Below are 12,907 nucleotides of genomic sequence, written 5' to 3'. Positions count from 1 at the left end.
CCCAAACAAAACGAAACAAAAACAAAACAAAAAAAAAAACAAAAAACCCAAAAAAACACAAAACTGAAAACAAACCAATAAAAAAACACAACCAAATAAAAATAAAATAAAATAAAATAAAATAAAATAAAATAAAATAAACTTTTGACTGCTGGCAAATATGGCCCGATGTGAGTGAGGGGCAGGGAGGAGTTAAATCCCTGAGGAGCTGCCCCAGGAGCCTCGTGCCCGGTGTAAAATGAACAGGAAGCTGGAGAAAGTCCGTGCCTGGGATGTTATGGCTCTGTTTGTGGTTGGAAAGGGAGAATATCCTGCAACACCTGGAATATTCTGGGAGTGGTGCTCCCTTGCCGCTGTTTCCAGCTGCTGGACCCTGGGATGGAAGTGAATGGGGAATATGTAAGGAGTGTCAGCCATGTGTCAGTGTCCCTGGGACTGCAGGAGTACTGAACTGAGGAGTTCTTCAAGGAAAATATCACTGGAAAAGCTACAGATCCATAAGTAGGGGGAGTGAACCCCTGGATCCAGATTCTCTGGGAATTGGGAATTTCTGGGCCTGCAGCACCCTCTGCTGTTCCCACCAGGGGCTCATCTGGCTCGGGCTGGGAATTGGGTCATTTCGGGATGTTCACAGCACAGCCACACCTCGGGCTTTGGGCCCCTGCTGCGCTGAGATTCACAGAATCCTGGGATCCCTGAGGCTGGAAAAGCCCTCCCAGCCCTCCCAGCTGTGCCCCATCCCCACCTTGGCCCCAGCCCAGAGCCCTCAGTGCCACCTCCAGGAATTCCTCGGACACCTGCAGGCATGGGCACTCCAAAGCTCCCTGGGCAGCCCCTGCCAAGGCCTGAGCACCCTTTCCATGGGGAAATTCCTGCTGGTGTCCACCCTGAGCCTCCCCTGGCCCAGCCTGAGGCCGTTCCCTCTCCTCCTGTCCCTGTTCCCTGCGAGCAGAGCCCAACCCCCCCGGCTGCACCCCAGGAATCCCCTCCAGTGCCACCCCTGCCATGGGCAGGGAATGTTCCAGGCTGGAATAACCCTTCCTGCAGCGAGGGGACACCGCGGCCTGGGCACAGGGGTGGCTGCTCGAGGGTCACAGCCCAGGAGTGGCTCTGGCCGTGGCTCCTCGCAGCCATCCCTGAGGCTCTCCCCTCCCTCCTCCCTCCCAGCGCTCCCTTCGACCGCATCGCCGAGATCAACTTCAACATCGACGCCGACGACGACAGCGTGAGTGGGAATCTGGGATAGTGCTGGAATAAATGTGGTTCTGGAAAGGTCCTGCTTGGATTCTGAGAGAACAAAGGTTTGGGGGGGTCTTTGGGCAATGCAGAAGGGCCTCGTGGGCACTGCCCGGCCCCTCAGGGGCTCCTCCCAGGAAATGTTTCCTCTGAAGCAGCACCCCCAGCACTGAGGGAATCTTCCTGCAGTGCCAGTCTGTTGTTCTTAGGGAATCCTGGAATGGCTGGGTGGGAAGGGACCTCAGAGGCCCCCCAGTGCCAGCCCTGCCATGGCAGGGACACCTCCCACTGTGCCAGGCTGCTCCAGCCCCAATGTCCAGCCTGGCCTTGGCCACTGCCAGGGATCCAGGGGCAGCCCCAGCTGCTCTGGGCACCCTGGGCCAGGGCCTGCCCACCCTCCCAGCCAGCAATTCCCAATTCCCAATCTCCCATCCAGCCCTGCCCTCTGGCACTGGGAAGCCATTCCCTGGCTCCTGGCCCTCCATGCCTTGGCCCCAGTCCCTCTGCAGCTCTCCTGGAGCCCCTTCAGGCCCTGCAAGGGGCTCTCAGCTCTCCCTGGATTCCTCTCTTCTCCGGGTGAGCACCCCCAGCTCTCCCAGCTTTGGTCATCTTTCCAGACACAGATTAGGGAAGCACAGGCAGAGATGGGTTTCTCATGGATGTAAACACTGCCGGGCTGTTCCTGGCCTTTCCTGGTTTATTGCCCCAAAGCAAAGCAGCAGCTGGGCTGTGGTGATCCAGGTGATCCCAGCTCCTGAGCAAAGCTGGGGCTGCTCAGCCCTGAGACTTGTCCTTAAAGCAGTGTCTCCAGAGAACCTCTGGAATGTGATTTCCCTTTGATCCCTGCAGCCCAACGCCTCCCTGTTCGAGGCCTGCTGCAACGAGCGCATCCAGCAGTTCGACGACAACGAGGAGGAGGAGGATATCTGGGAGGAGAAGGAGATCTCCTACGCAACCCAGGTCAAGTCCAGGACACGGTAAGGTGAAAACACAGCCCTGATTTCCCCCTCATGCTGGGAATCTGCACGTTTCAATTCCTTGGGGTTTGTGTCATTTGGGGGCTGCGAGGTTTTATCTGACGCAGCCCCGAGCGCTCTCCCTGCCACTTGTGCTGGGGTTCTCCTGAGCTGGAGACAGACCCAGTTTGAGGGAATTCAGTAACAGTGGGAACACCTAATTAATAACTCTTCCATCAAACGCATGAAAAACCCCCACCCTCAGTGTGAGACACTTGGAATCTGCTCCTTCCCTCATCCTTGGAGAGGAGGAGGAGGGGGTGAGACTGAGGGGAGTGGGCAGAACATTCTTTCTCAGAATGTTCAAATCAGAAAAGTGAGAGCAAGAGGCCTCCTGGGGCATCTCAGGCTTTGAAATAATTTTTCATCCTTTTGGCAGAGCCACTTATTAGATAAAGTTATTTCTGTAATTCCCAATCTGAAATGTGATCACAGGAAACAGAGCTCTGCATGTCCTTGCCAAGCATCAGCAGCCTCAGGTCCTGCCAGGCACAGGGTGGGCTCCACGCCCGTGCCCATCCCCTCGCTGGGCACTGGTTTGTGGTGCCCCCAGCCCTGGGTCTGTCCTGCACCTCCGGGGAGTTCTGACACCAAAGCCCTCGGGAATCTGGGATCCCTCAGAGTGCCCACGACTGCCCTGAGCAATCTGGGGAGATATTTTGGGGGAAACAACCGTGGAAAAGGCTCTGGGCAGCTCTGGGCTGTTTCCCCAGGGCCAGGGAGGAGGAGCTGAGGGATGGGTGCAGCAGCTGCTCCGGGAGTGGCTCATTCCCAGTTCCCGCTCAGGTTTGGAGCATCGCAGACGTCGGAGAGCTCCAAGAGTGACCTGGAGAACGGGGACCACGACGGCAGCGTGGACTCAGAGGAGGAGGAGGAGCAGCAGCCACCCCCCCCCTCGCCAAACAAGGGCAGCACCGCGGAGCAGAAGGACTCGGAGTCCTCCCAAGGTACCGGATTTGCGGGAGCACATCCTGGGATCTGTGCACAGCAGCGCTCGCACGCTGCCAGCTGCCCATGGAGAGTCCCCAGGTCCTCCTGGCCGGGGGAAGTGGGGATGTCAGGGCTCACTTTGTGCCTCTGGAGCCTCAGGGAGCCTCACGAGCCCCAGAACAGCCCTCGTGTCAGGCAGCCCCACAGGGAGAATCCCAGGGAAAGGTCCCTGTGCGTGGCAGTGTTCAGGATGAGATGGGCTCTAAGGTCCCCTCGCACCCAAACCATTCCATGGTTCTGTGATTCCCGGGATCCCAGCTCCTTTAGTGCAAATCCCAGTCAAAGCAGCAGTGCAGGGATGGGACCTGAACTCCTCCCATCCCGGGACAGTTTTGTGCCCACCTTTGCCAGGTGTCTCCACACCCCCCGGCACTGCCCGTTCTGCTTTCCCAGCTGTGTTTGCCTGTTGCAAACCCATCCCTACAGTGCCCGGAGGAGGAGTGCAGAGGGACAGGGTTTTCCTTGAATCCTGGAATGGTTGGGTGGGAAGGGAGCTCAGAGCCCCTCCAGTGCCAGCCCTGCCATGGCAGGGACACCTCCCACTGTGCCAGGCTGCTCCAGCCCCAATGTCCAGCCTGGCCTTGGCCACTGCCAGGGATCCAGGGGCAGCCCCAGCTGCTCTGGGCACCCTGGGCCAGGGCCTGCCCACCCTCCCAGCCAGCAATTCCTTCCCAAGATCCCAACTAAACCTGGAGCTGGAAGCCATTCCCTGTGTCCTGTCCCTCCAGGCCCCTGTCTCTTCCCATCTTGTCTGCTCCTTCAGGGATTTTCCCAACTCTCCATGTAAATGACACTGTGGGAATGCTGGGACACCCATGGTGCTGTCAGCAGAACAGTTCCAAGGGACAAAAACATTTTCCCAACCATCCATTTCTCCAAGCTTTTTCAGTTCTAAAGCATTTCTTTCTGCGGGTGCTGCCCTTGTGTTGTCACTGTGAGCACCAGGCAGGGTTATCCCAGGATCCTGCTCTCTGCACCCCTTTGGAAGTGTCAGATAATTCCAGTTCGTTGGGAAGAACCAGTATAAACCTCATGGTCCCAGTGGGTTGTGTGTGACAGCCCAGTCACCCTCTGGAGACTCAGCTGGAATTTGGGATCAGTTTTGGGGGTGCAGCCTCAGCGGGTCCCTCCCGCTGGGTTCTGTTCCTGCAGAGCTCTGTAATCCTCCCTCTCCCCTGGAAAAAGCTCAGGAAAAATGCTATTCCAAAGGTGGGATTTGTAGGACTGGGAGTAGGATGATGGAGGTAGGTTCTGGAGGAGGATTCGTCCAGGACTATAAAAAAAGCCATTAACCGGTGATTTCTGGGGTCTTAAATATTGCAATCCATTGATCAGTTCCTTACCTGAAACTGCCAAAATGCACCCACTGGAGATGGAGATGGGAGCTTTTGGCAGTGAATTGAGGGACTTGGAGCTGGGAATCTCTGGCTCAGGGAATGAAGCCACCCACGGTGTCATTTGTCTCCATGGATGCCTCTCCTGGGGATAAACATCCACAGGGATTTCCGTGGGACTGTGGAAGGGATGGATGTGCCCTGGGATGGGTTGCCCTGTCCCTGGGATCCCTGGGCTGTTCCTGGCCGGCCAGAGGCTGTGCTGGCAGCCCAGGCTGTTGTGCCCGCAGGGGCCGGCTGGACGGCCGTGTTCGAGCCCGTGAGCCCCACGCCGCCCGTGGCCATGGACGTGGGATCCAGCGTGTGGGACTCGGCCGCCCCGCAGAGCAGCGCCCCGGAGGAGAAGGGCTGGGCCAAGTTCACGGACTTCCAGCCTTTCTGCTGGTAAGAGCTACGCAATTCCAGCTCCCCTGGAGCCTTGCAGTGGAGGAATATTTGGGATACGTGTTGATGGAGCGCATGGCTGTAATCCTTTCTTCTTCCCCTTCCCTTCCCGTTGCTTCCCTTTTACGTTTTAATATTGTCTGGTGATCCTGGATCGGGGCTCCTTCATGCTTCCCAGTGCTTCCCAGTGCTCCTGCCTGGGGCTGGTACACAGCCCCGCTTCCTGTGTCCTCATGGGGTACAGAATCAGCAAATAAGGTTTATAGAAATTCAAAACATTGGTGGGAAGGAAGAGCAGGGCCTGGGGACTGCTCCTGCAGGGCTGTTGGGAAGCTGTGGGATGATCCCGGTGGGAATCTCTGGGATGATCCCGGTGTCCATGCTCAGGGCTGTTCCCTCCCCAGCTCCGAGTCCGGCCCTCGCTGCAGCTCCCCCATGGACACCGAGAGCGGCGGCACCGACAGGACCCCGGCGCAGGGCCAGGACAAGAGCTGTGAGTGACACGGGGCCACCCCCGGGGTGCACAGAGGACCTGGGGAAGGGAGAACATCCCTGCAGGGTCCCTGCCCTGAGGGTTCCCTGTGGGATCAGTGAATGGAGGCAAGGGCAGAAATCCCGAGGGTTTGTTGGGACAATGCCAGCAGGGAAGGGATGGAGTTGCAGTGAGTTGGGGCTGATATCACAGGGACATCTCATTTATCCCCGGAAGTGTCCAAGGCCAGGCTGGACAGGGCTTGGAGCAGCCTGGCACAGTGGGAGGTGTCCCTGCCCATGGTGGCACTGGAGGGGCTCTGAAGTCCCTTCCCACCCAAGCATTCCACGATTCCCTGACCCTCTGCAGCAGCTGCAGGCCCCATTTGAGCCCTTGGGCCGCTCCTGGGGAGTTTTCCTGAGGTTCCAGCATGGGCTGTTCCTCCCCCAGCCAGCGCTGCCTCTCCCTGTGTGTGGAACGCGTGTGGGACACGGAAGGCGCCGCTGGTGGACTCGGACAGCAGCTCCTCAGACAGCTCCGAGAGCGACGATGACGACGACTGCAAGGCCAAGGCTGGCACGGAATCCACGGGCACGGCCACGCCACAGGAGGCCGGGAAGGACAGGGCAGCTCCCACCAGGTGGGAAGAGATCTCCGTGGGCTGGGGTGGCCCCGGGCTGGGATGGCCCCTGGGGTGGCCCCAGGCTGGGATGGCCCCTGGGGTGGCCCTGCGCGGTGCTGGTATCCCCTCTCCCATGGGCTCCGTGTCCCGGTGTCCCCTGGGAGCAGGTGCTGCCCCTGGCCTGGCACACGGACGGCTGAGGGACACATTGAGCACAGGGTTATTCCAAGGAAGGGCTGGGGCTCCTTTGGGCACTCCGGAGTCACAGGAGCAGCTCTGTCCCTGTCCTTTGGGCACTCCAGTGTCACAGGAGCAGGAGCAGCTCTGTCCCTGTCCTTTGGACACTCCGGAGTCACAGGAGCAGCTCTGTCCCTGTCCTTTGGGCACTCCGGAGTCACAGGAGCAGGAGCAGCTCTGTCCCTGTCCTTTGGGCACTCCGGAGTCACAGGAGCAGCTCTGTCCCTGTCCTTTGGGCACTCCAGTGTCACAGGAGCAGGAGCAGCTCTGTCCCTGTCCTTTGGGCACTCTGGAGTCACAGGAGCAACTCTGTCCCTGTCCTTTGGGCACTCCGGAGTCACAGGAGCAGCTCTGTCCCTGTCCTTTGGGCACTCCGGAGTCACAGGAGCAGCTCTGTCCCTGTCCTTTGGGCACTCTGGTGTCACAGGAGCAACTCTGTCCCTGTCCTTTGGGCACTCCGGAGTCACAGGAGCAGCTCTGTCCCTGTCCTTTGGGCACTCCGGAGTCACAGGAGCAGCTCTGTCCCTGTCCTTTGGGCACTCCAGTGTCACAGGAGCAGGAGCAGCTCTGTCCCTGTCCTTTGGGCACTCCAGTGTCACAGGAGCAGGAGCAGCTCTGTCCCTGTCCTTTGGACACTCCGGAGTCACAGGAGCAGCTCTGTCCCTGTCCTTTGGGCACTCCGGAGTCACAGGAGCAGCTCTGTCCCTGTCCTTTGGGCACTCCGGAGTCACAGGAGCAGCTCTGTCCCTGTCCTTTGGACACTCCGGAGTCACAGGAGCAGCTCTGTCCCTGTCCTTTGGACACTCCGGAGTCACAGGAGCAGCTCTGTCCCTGTCCTTTGGGCACTCTGGAGTCACAGGAGCAGCTCTGTCCCTGTCCTTTGGGCACTCTGGAGTCACAGGAGCAGGAGCAGCTCTGTCCCTGTCCTTTGGACACTCCGGAGTCACAGGAGCAGCTCTGTCCCTGTCCTTTGGGCACTCCAGTGTCACAGGAGCAGGAGCAGCTCTGTCCCTGTCCTTTGGACACTCCGGAGTCACAGGAGCAGCTCTGTCCCTGTCCTTTGGGCACTCCAGTGTCACAGGAGCAGCTCTGTCCCTGTCCTTTGGGCACTCCGGAGTCACAGGAGCAGCTCTGTCCCTGTCCTTTGGGCACTCTGGAGTCACAGGAGCAGGAGCAGCTCTGTCCCTGTCCTTTGGACACTCCGGAGTCACAGGAGCAGCTCTGTCCCTGTCCTTTGGGCACTCCAGTGTCACAGGAGCAGGAGCAGCTCTGTCCCTGTCCTTTGGGCACTCCGGAGTCACAGGAGCAGCTCTGTCCCTGTCCTTTGGGCACTCCAGTGTCACAGGAGCAGGAGCAGCTCTGTCCCTGTCCTTTGGGCACTCCGGAGTCACAGGAGCAGCTCTGTCCCTGTCCTTTGGGCACTCTGGAGTCACAGGAGCAGGAGCAGCTCTGTCCCTGTCCTTTGGGCACTCTGGAGTCACAGGAGCAGGAGCAGCTCTGTCCGTGTGGATCTGGGATCCGGGCCCAGGGCAGGGATCCAGGTGGGATCACTTGGAAAAGCGGAGCAGAGGCTCCCATGGGATCCTCCTGCAGCCATGGGGGGAAGGTTTAACCCACTCAGGTTCTCATTTTCCCCTTGGTGTCAAAGGCAATCAGTGATAAAACCACCAGCAAAGGCTGGAGCAGATCCTGGGATGGGCAGCGGTTTGTAGGAACTGGATCCTCAATCCAGCCTGCTCCAATCACGGAGGGGGAGCTGCTGCCCAGCCCAGTCAGCAGCTGCTGCATCCACAAAGATTTTTCCCAGTTTTAAGATTCTGAGGTTTTTCCTCATCCTCTTCCATGTATTTCCTCCTGCTTTTTACCAGAGTCCCTGGATTTGTGCGCCTGACTCAGGATCAGGAGCTTCCCTTTAGCGATGGTTGGTGACAGTTTGGGGTCATCCCTGAGTGTGCTCGGCCAGCAGCAGCTCCTGGGGACCCGGGGGGCTGGGAAACCACTGAGATTGCAGAATTCCCTGGAATGAGGGCGGGAGTTTTCCCAAGGTCTGTTTGGTTGGAGGCAGCTCATTCTGACAAATGCATTAGTTGTGATAGTTGCCTTAATTCCGATAAATAGAGTTGATTTTGATAATTGCATTGATTTTGATAAATGCCTTAATTTTGATCAATAATTTCCATTTGATAAATGCATTACCTGTGATAAATGCGCTCCGTGTGCTGGGAATGGCCGGGCTGTGGCTTGGTGGGAAGCAGAAGGTGAGGAGAGGCACAGCAGTTCAGCTGTGCTGGAAGCAGCCTCTCCTTCCCCAGCTCTCAGTGCACTTGGATTGTGTGGAATTGGATCCACTGGATCTGATCCGAGCTGTGCTCCAGGTGCTTTTCCTCTCTGCACTGTGGTGTGGGCAGAGCTGGGTTCCCAGCGGGATCAGGGAATGGCCTGAGCCGGACCCACAGGATCCTTGGTCCAGCTGCCCGGGACACCCCAAGACTCCCAACGTTGTCCAGACATTCCTGGAGCTCTGGAGCCATGCCCGTTCCCTGGGGAGCTGTCCAGTGCCCGACACCCTGTGGGGGAAGAACCTTCCCTGATATCCCACCTAACCCTCCCCAGCCCAGCTCCAGCTGTTCCCATTCCATGTCCATCCTATTTGGGATGTTCCCACCTCTTCCTGTGCTTTCCTCGCAGGAGGGAAGTGTTTATTCCTGGTTTGGCACATTTGGGACATTTTCCTCTCCAGACAAATGTCTGTACCACATTCCACAAGGAAAAAGCTTCCCGAACCTACCTGCCCTTCTCCAGAGCCATTCCCATTGTGGCAAAGAGAGGAGATCCTGGAGCACCCACGGCCTCCCCCTGGCAGGGGTCTGTGGCTGTCCACAGCTGTGTCCGTAGCCTGGGATCCAAGGGAAGCTGTGGGAGGACAGGAGCTGCTGCCACAGCTGGGACTGGAGCTGCTCCAGGCCCAGGCTCCTGGTGGGAATCACCATCCAGAGCATTCCCAGTCTTCCAAATCACTGAGTGGGAATACCCATTGCTTACCACGTTCCTTAATGATTCCAGGGCAATCAAGAACATTTTGGAGTCACTCTGGGGGTTGTGACAACTCTCTCCAAGCGCTTCCCCAAAATCTTCACCAAACCCCATTCCTGTTGCTGTAGGAACAGGTTTTCCTTCCCCTTGTGCCCCTGGAATGCTGGAATCCACACTGAGATCTCTGATTCTCCTTGGAGCTGCTTAAGGACTCGGAGTTTTCCTTCCCCCTGTCCCTGGAATCCACATGGAGGTCTTTTCTCCTTGGAGGCCTCTGTGGATTCCAGGATCATTGGGGTCGTGGAGAACCAGATGTTGCAGCCCAGCAAATCCTCCAGATGTTCCACCCTCCCTGAGCCCATCCCAGCTGCCCAGGGGACCCTTAGGCCGGGAGATGCGGATCAGGAATTGCTCTCAGCTTCCCCGTTTGGATCCAACTCCCCGGGGGGGTTTGGGGTCCCATCCCTGGAGTGTCCAAGGAACAACTGGACATCCCACACAAACTCCTTGTTTGGGTTGTGTCACCCCTTGCTCCGGCCCTGTGTGTCCAGCTGGGATTTTCCAGGAGCATGGGGAAGGCAGAGAACTTCCCGAGCCCTCCTCGGTGCTCAGGTAGCTCCGGAATCCTCCTGCCCTGGAAGCTTCGGGCGTTGGGTTTCAGAAGTTTCTCTCTGAGCCATGGAAATGTCGAGCTCCAGATTCTTGTGTGGGAAGTGGTTTTCCAGCGACATTCCTGGGAATGCAGCTCCATCGCTGCATCTCTCCAAGGTGGATTTTTGTACTTTTGAGGAGCCTGTGAGCCCTGGAGGAAGGGGAATGTTTGGATCTCGTTATTCCTCATTTTTGTGGTTTTTTCAAGAGAAGTAGCTCCAGAAATAGAACCTCAGTCTCCAATCTCCATCACATGTCCAATTACCCAGCTGGGATTATTTTATTCCATGAAAACTCCCCCGGAGCCGGTGACAGGATTCCAGCCCAGCCATCTCCAGCTTTCCTCCCTTTTGTGGAGGCTTGCTCTGGGAGACAGGGAGAAGGAATTGTTCTGGATGGAGACTGGGAGGAAAATCATTCCTGGGGCAGCTCGTCCTCTGCCTTGGAAGCCAAAAAATGGGGATGTGCACAGAAATCCCTTCTCCAGTTGGAAATCTGGGTGGGTTTATTCCAAACAGGAGATTGGGAGGGTTTGTTCCTGCAGTTTGTCCTTTCCCAGGGTTTGAGCTTTGGTTGTTGGCACCTCCGTGGGGACATTGTCCCTCAGGTGGCACTTCTGTGGTCCCTGGAGCGCCTTTAGCGTGTTTGGATTCTGAATGTCCGATCCCTGTTTTTCCTCCATGGGATTTCAGGATCTGCCCCTAAATCCAGGATTTTCTGGGTGCCCCAGAAGCTTCAGGGGCTGCTTTGGCAGAGCAGAGCAGTGTCTGTGTCCATGTCCAGCCAGCGCAGGCTGTGCCATCCCAGCAAATGGCAATGGGAATGGAGGGTTGGGAACTCTCAGACTGGATTTTGCAGCAGGAGTTGGGAATGCTTTCCTCGAGGAGCTGCTCTGGGGTATCCTGTTGGGTGTGGGACCCAGAGCCTGCAGGACGTGCCCGCTCTTTTTAACCCCACTTCATTGCCAGTTCTTATTCCCACTGGGATCTTTAGGCCTGTGTGACAAGAGCAGGGGGAATTTTGTTTTCCCTGTTGGAATTTGAGCATCATTCCAGTACGAGCCCGGTTCTCCCGTGGGCTGAGTTCCATTAACGTGGCCCTGCCCTCTCCCGCAGCGGCTCCGACGGAACGGCCGTGGAGACGCTTCCCGTGGCCGAATCCGGGACGTCCAGTGCCCCCCAAGCCCGGAACAGCGCGGCCACGCACACGGATGGGCACCAGAGAGTGGCCACTGCTGTCACAACTGCCACAGAAACAGCCACGAGAGACAGGTGAGGGCACAGTCCTGGAATGGTTGGGTGGGAAGGGAGCTCAGAGCCCCTCCAGTGCCAGCCCTGCCATGGCAGGGACACCTCCCACTGTGCCAGGCTGCTCCAGCCCCAATGTCCAGCCTGGCCTTGGCCACTGCCAGGGATCCAGGGGCAGCCCCAGCTGCTCTGGGCACCCTGGGCCAGGGCCTGCCCACCCTCCCAGCCAGCAATTCCCAATTCCCAATCTCCCATCCAGCCCTGCCCTCTGGCACTGGGAAGCCATTCCCTGGCTCCTGGCCCTCCATGCCTTGGCCCCAGTCCCTCTGCAGCTCTCCTGGAGCCCCTTTAGGCCCTGCAAGGGACTCCAAGCTCTCCCTGGCTGAACATTCCCAGCTCTCAGCCTGTCCCCATAGCAGAGATGCCCCATCCCTCTGATCACCTTGGAAGGACTTGGAACCAGACAGGCTTTAGGGTCCCTTCCCACCTAAGCCATTCCCTGACTCCATGCTGCTTTTCCATGTAATACTCAGTGAGGGACTGGGAGGAATTTCTCCGTAGGGAGCTGAGAACTTCACCCAGCAGGCAAAACACAACCAGAGGGAGGGGCTCAGGTTCCACCAGGAAGACACATTGCCAGGAGGGATGGAGGAGGCTTGGGGGGCTTTCCCAGCGTGTGCCTTGTCCCTAAGGCTGCTCCCCGGGTGTCCCTGCAGGAACGACGAGGCCTTGCCCTGCGCCGAAGCCACGTTGAACGGCCCCGCTTGATGCCGCCGCCGCCGCCCCGGGACGTGTGTGAGCCAGGCCAGGCTGCTCCCTGGTGATGCAATTTGTCAATTCTTTTTTTTTTTTTTTTTCATTTTAATTTTATTTTTTAATAAATGCTGCATTGATGAGAGCGAGCTGGCGTTCAGGACCAGACACGCAGATCCAACACCACCGATCCGTTCGGAAAGACACTCGGCATTGTCGAAATGTAGCATTGAGTTCAGTCCTCACGGGAATGACGGGCTCTTCCCAAGCCTTCTGCCTGATTTGAGTTGTCCCCTTCCCCGTCCCCCTGGTTTTTGTTTCGGATTTGGGGTTCAGTCCTGTTTTCCCAGTGTTATTGCACACAGTATTCAGCTTCTCTTGGGAAGGTAGCAGGTCCAGCGGCGGGCCGGGGCCGTGCACAAATCCCGCAGCCGTGTGACCAAAGTTCCTGATGGAGCTGTCCTCGGGCAGCCTTTGCACCGCTTTGTAGAGCAATAAAGCCTTACCAGAAACATTTCACAGGAGGAGGAGGAATGCCAACACTTTGCGGGAGGGAGCAGGGAGGGCTTGGATTGGAGTGGCAGGGCCGAGGCTGGGGCATGTCCCCAGCCAGAGCCAGGGAGTGTCCAGGGGAACGGGGTGTCCCTGCATTCCAGGGACTGCTCCGGGCTCTCCATGGACACGGGGGGGGTCAGGGCAGGATCTGCACTGGGTCAGAGGTGGCCTCTCCTGCCAATGTCCGTGTTGGCCGCAGGGGGATCCTGCCCACGAGGAGGTGACCAGGGGTTCGCTGGCTCTTTGGAGAATGAATTAATGTATTTGCAAATGATGATGGAAATCCTTTTTCTGTTTGTTTTGTTCTGTTTTTAAAG

General features: G+C 57.7%; 1 protein-coding gene across 1 annotated transcript in view; it reads left to right on the top strand.

The window, feature by feature from the left end:
- Positions 1–12,554, top strand: part of PPP6R2 (protein phosphatase 6 regulatory subunit 2) — a 57,484-nt gene extending 44,930 nt beyond the window's left edge. The window contains exons 17-24 of the mRNA XM_032105691.1: positions 1,168–1,225; positions 2,086–2,213; positions 3,039–3,199; positions 4,867–5,020; positions 5,425–5,513; positions 5,943–6,132; positions 11,151–11,306; positions 11,999–12,554. Of these exons, the coding sequence (XP_031961582.1) occupies positions 1,168–1,225; positions 2,086–2,213; positions 3,039–3,199; positions 4,867–5,020; positions 5,425–5,513; positions 5,943–6,132; positions 11,151–11,306; positions 11,999–12,050 (988 nt within the window). The 3' untranslated portion in view covers positions 12,051–12,554. The remainder of the gene's footprint in view (positions 1–1,167; positions 1,226–2,085; positions 2,214–3,038; positions 3,200–4,866; positions 5,021–5,424; positions 5,514–5,942; positions 6,133–11,150; positions 11,307–11,998) is intronic.
- Positions 12,555–12,907: the final 353 nt, after the last annotated feature.

This window comes from Corvus moneduloides, chromosome 4, assembly GCF_009650955.1.
Source record: "Corvus moneduloides isolate bCorMon1 chromosome 4, bCorMon1.pri, whole genome shotgun sequence".
NCBI lineage: Eukaryota > Metazoa > Chordata > Aves > Passeriformes > Corvidae > Corvus > Corvus moneduloides.
Note: the sequence above shows the minus strand (reverse complement) of the source record. Positions and strands in the feature narration are given on the sequence as shown.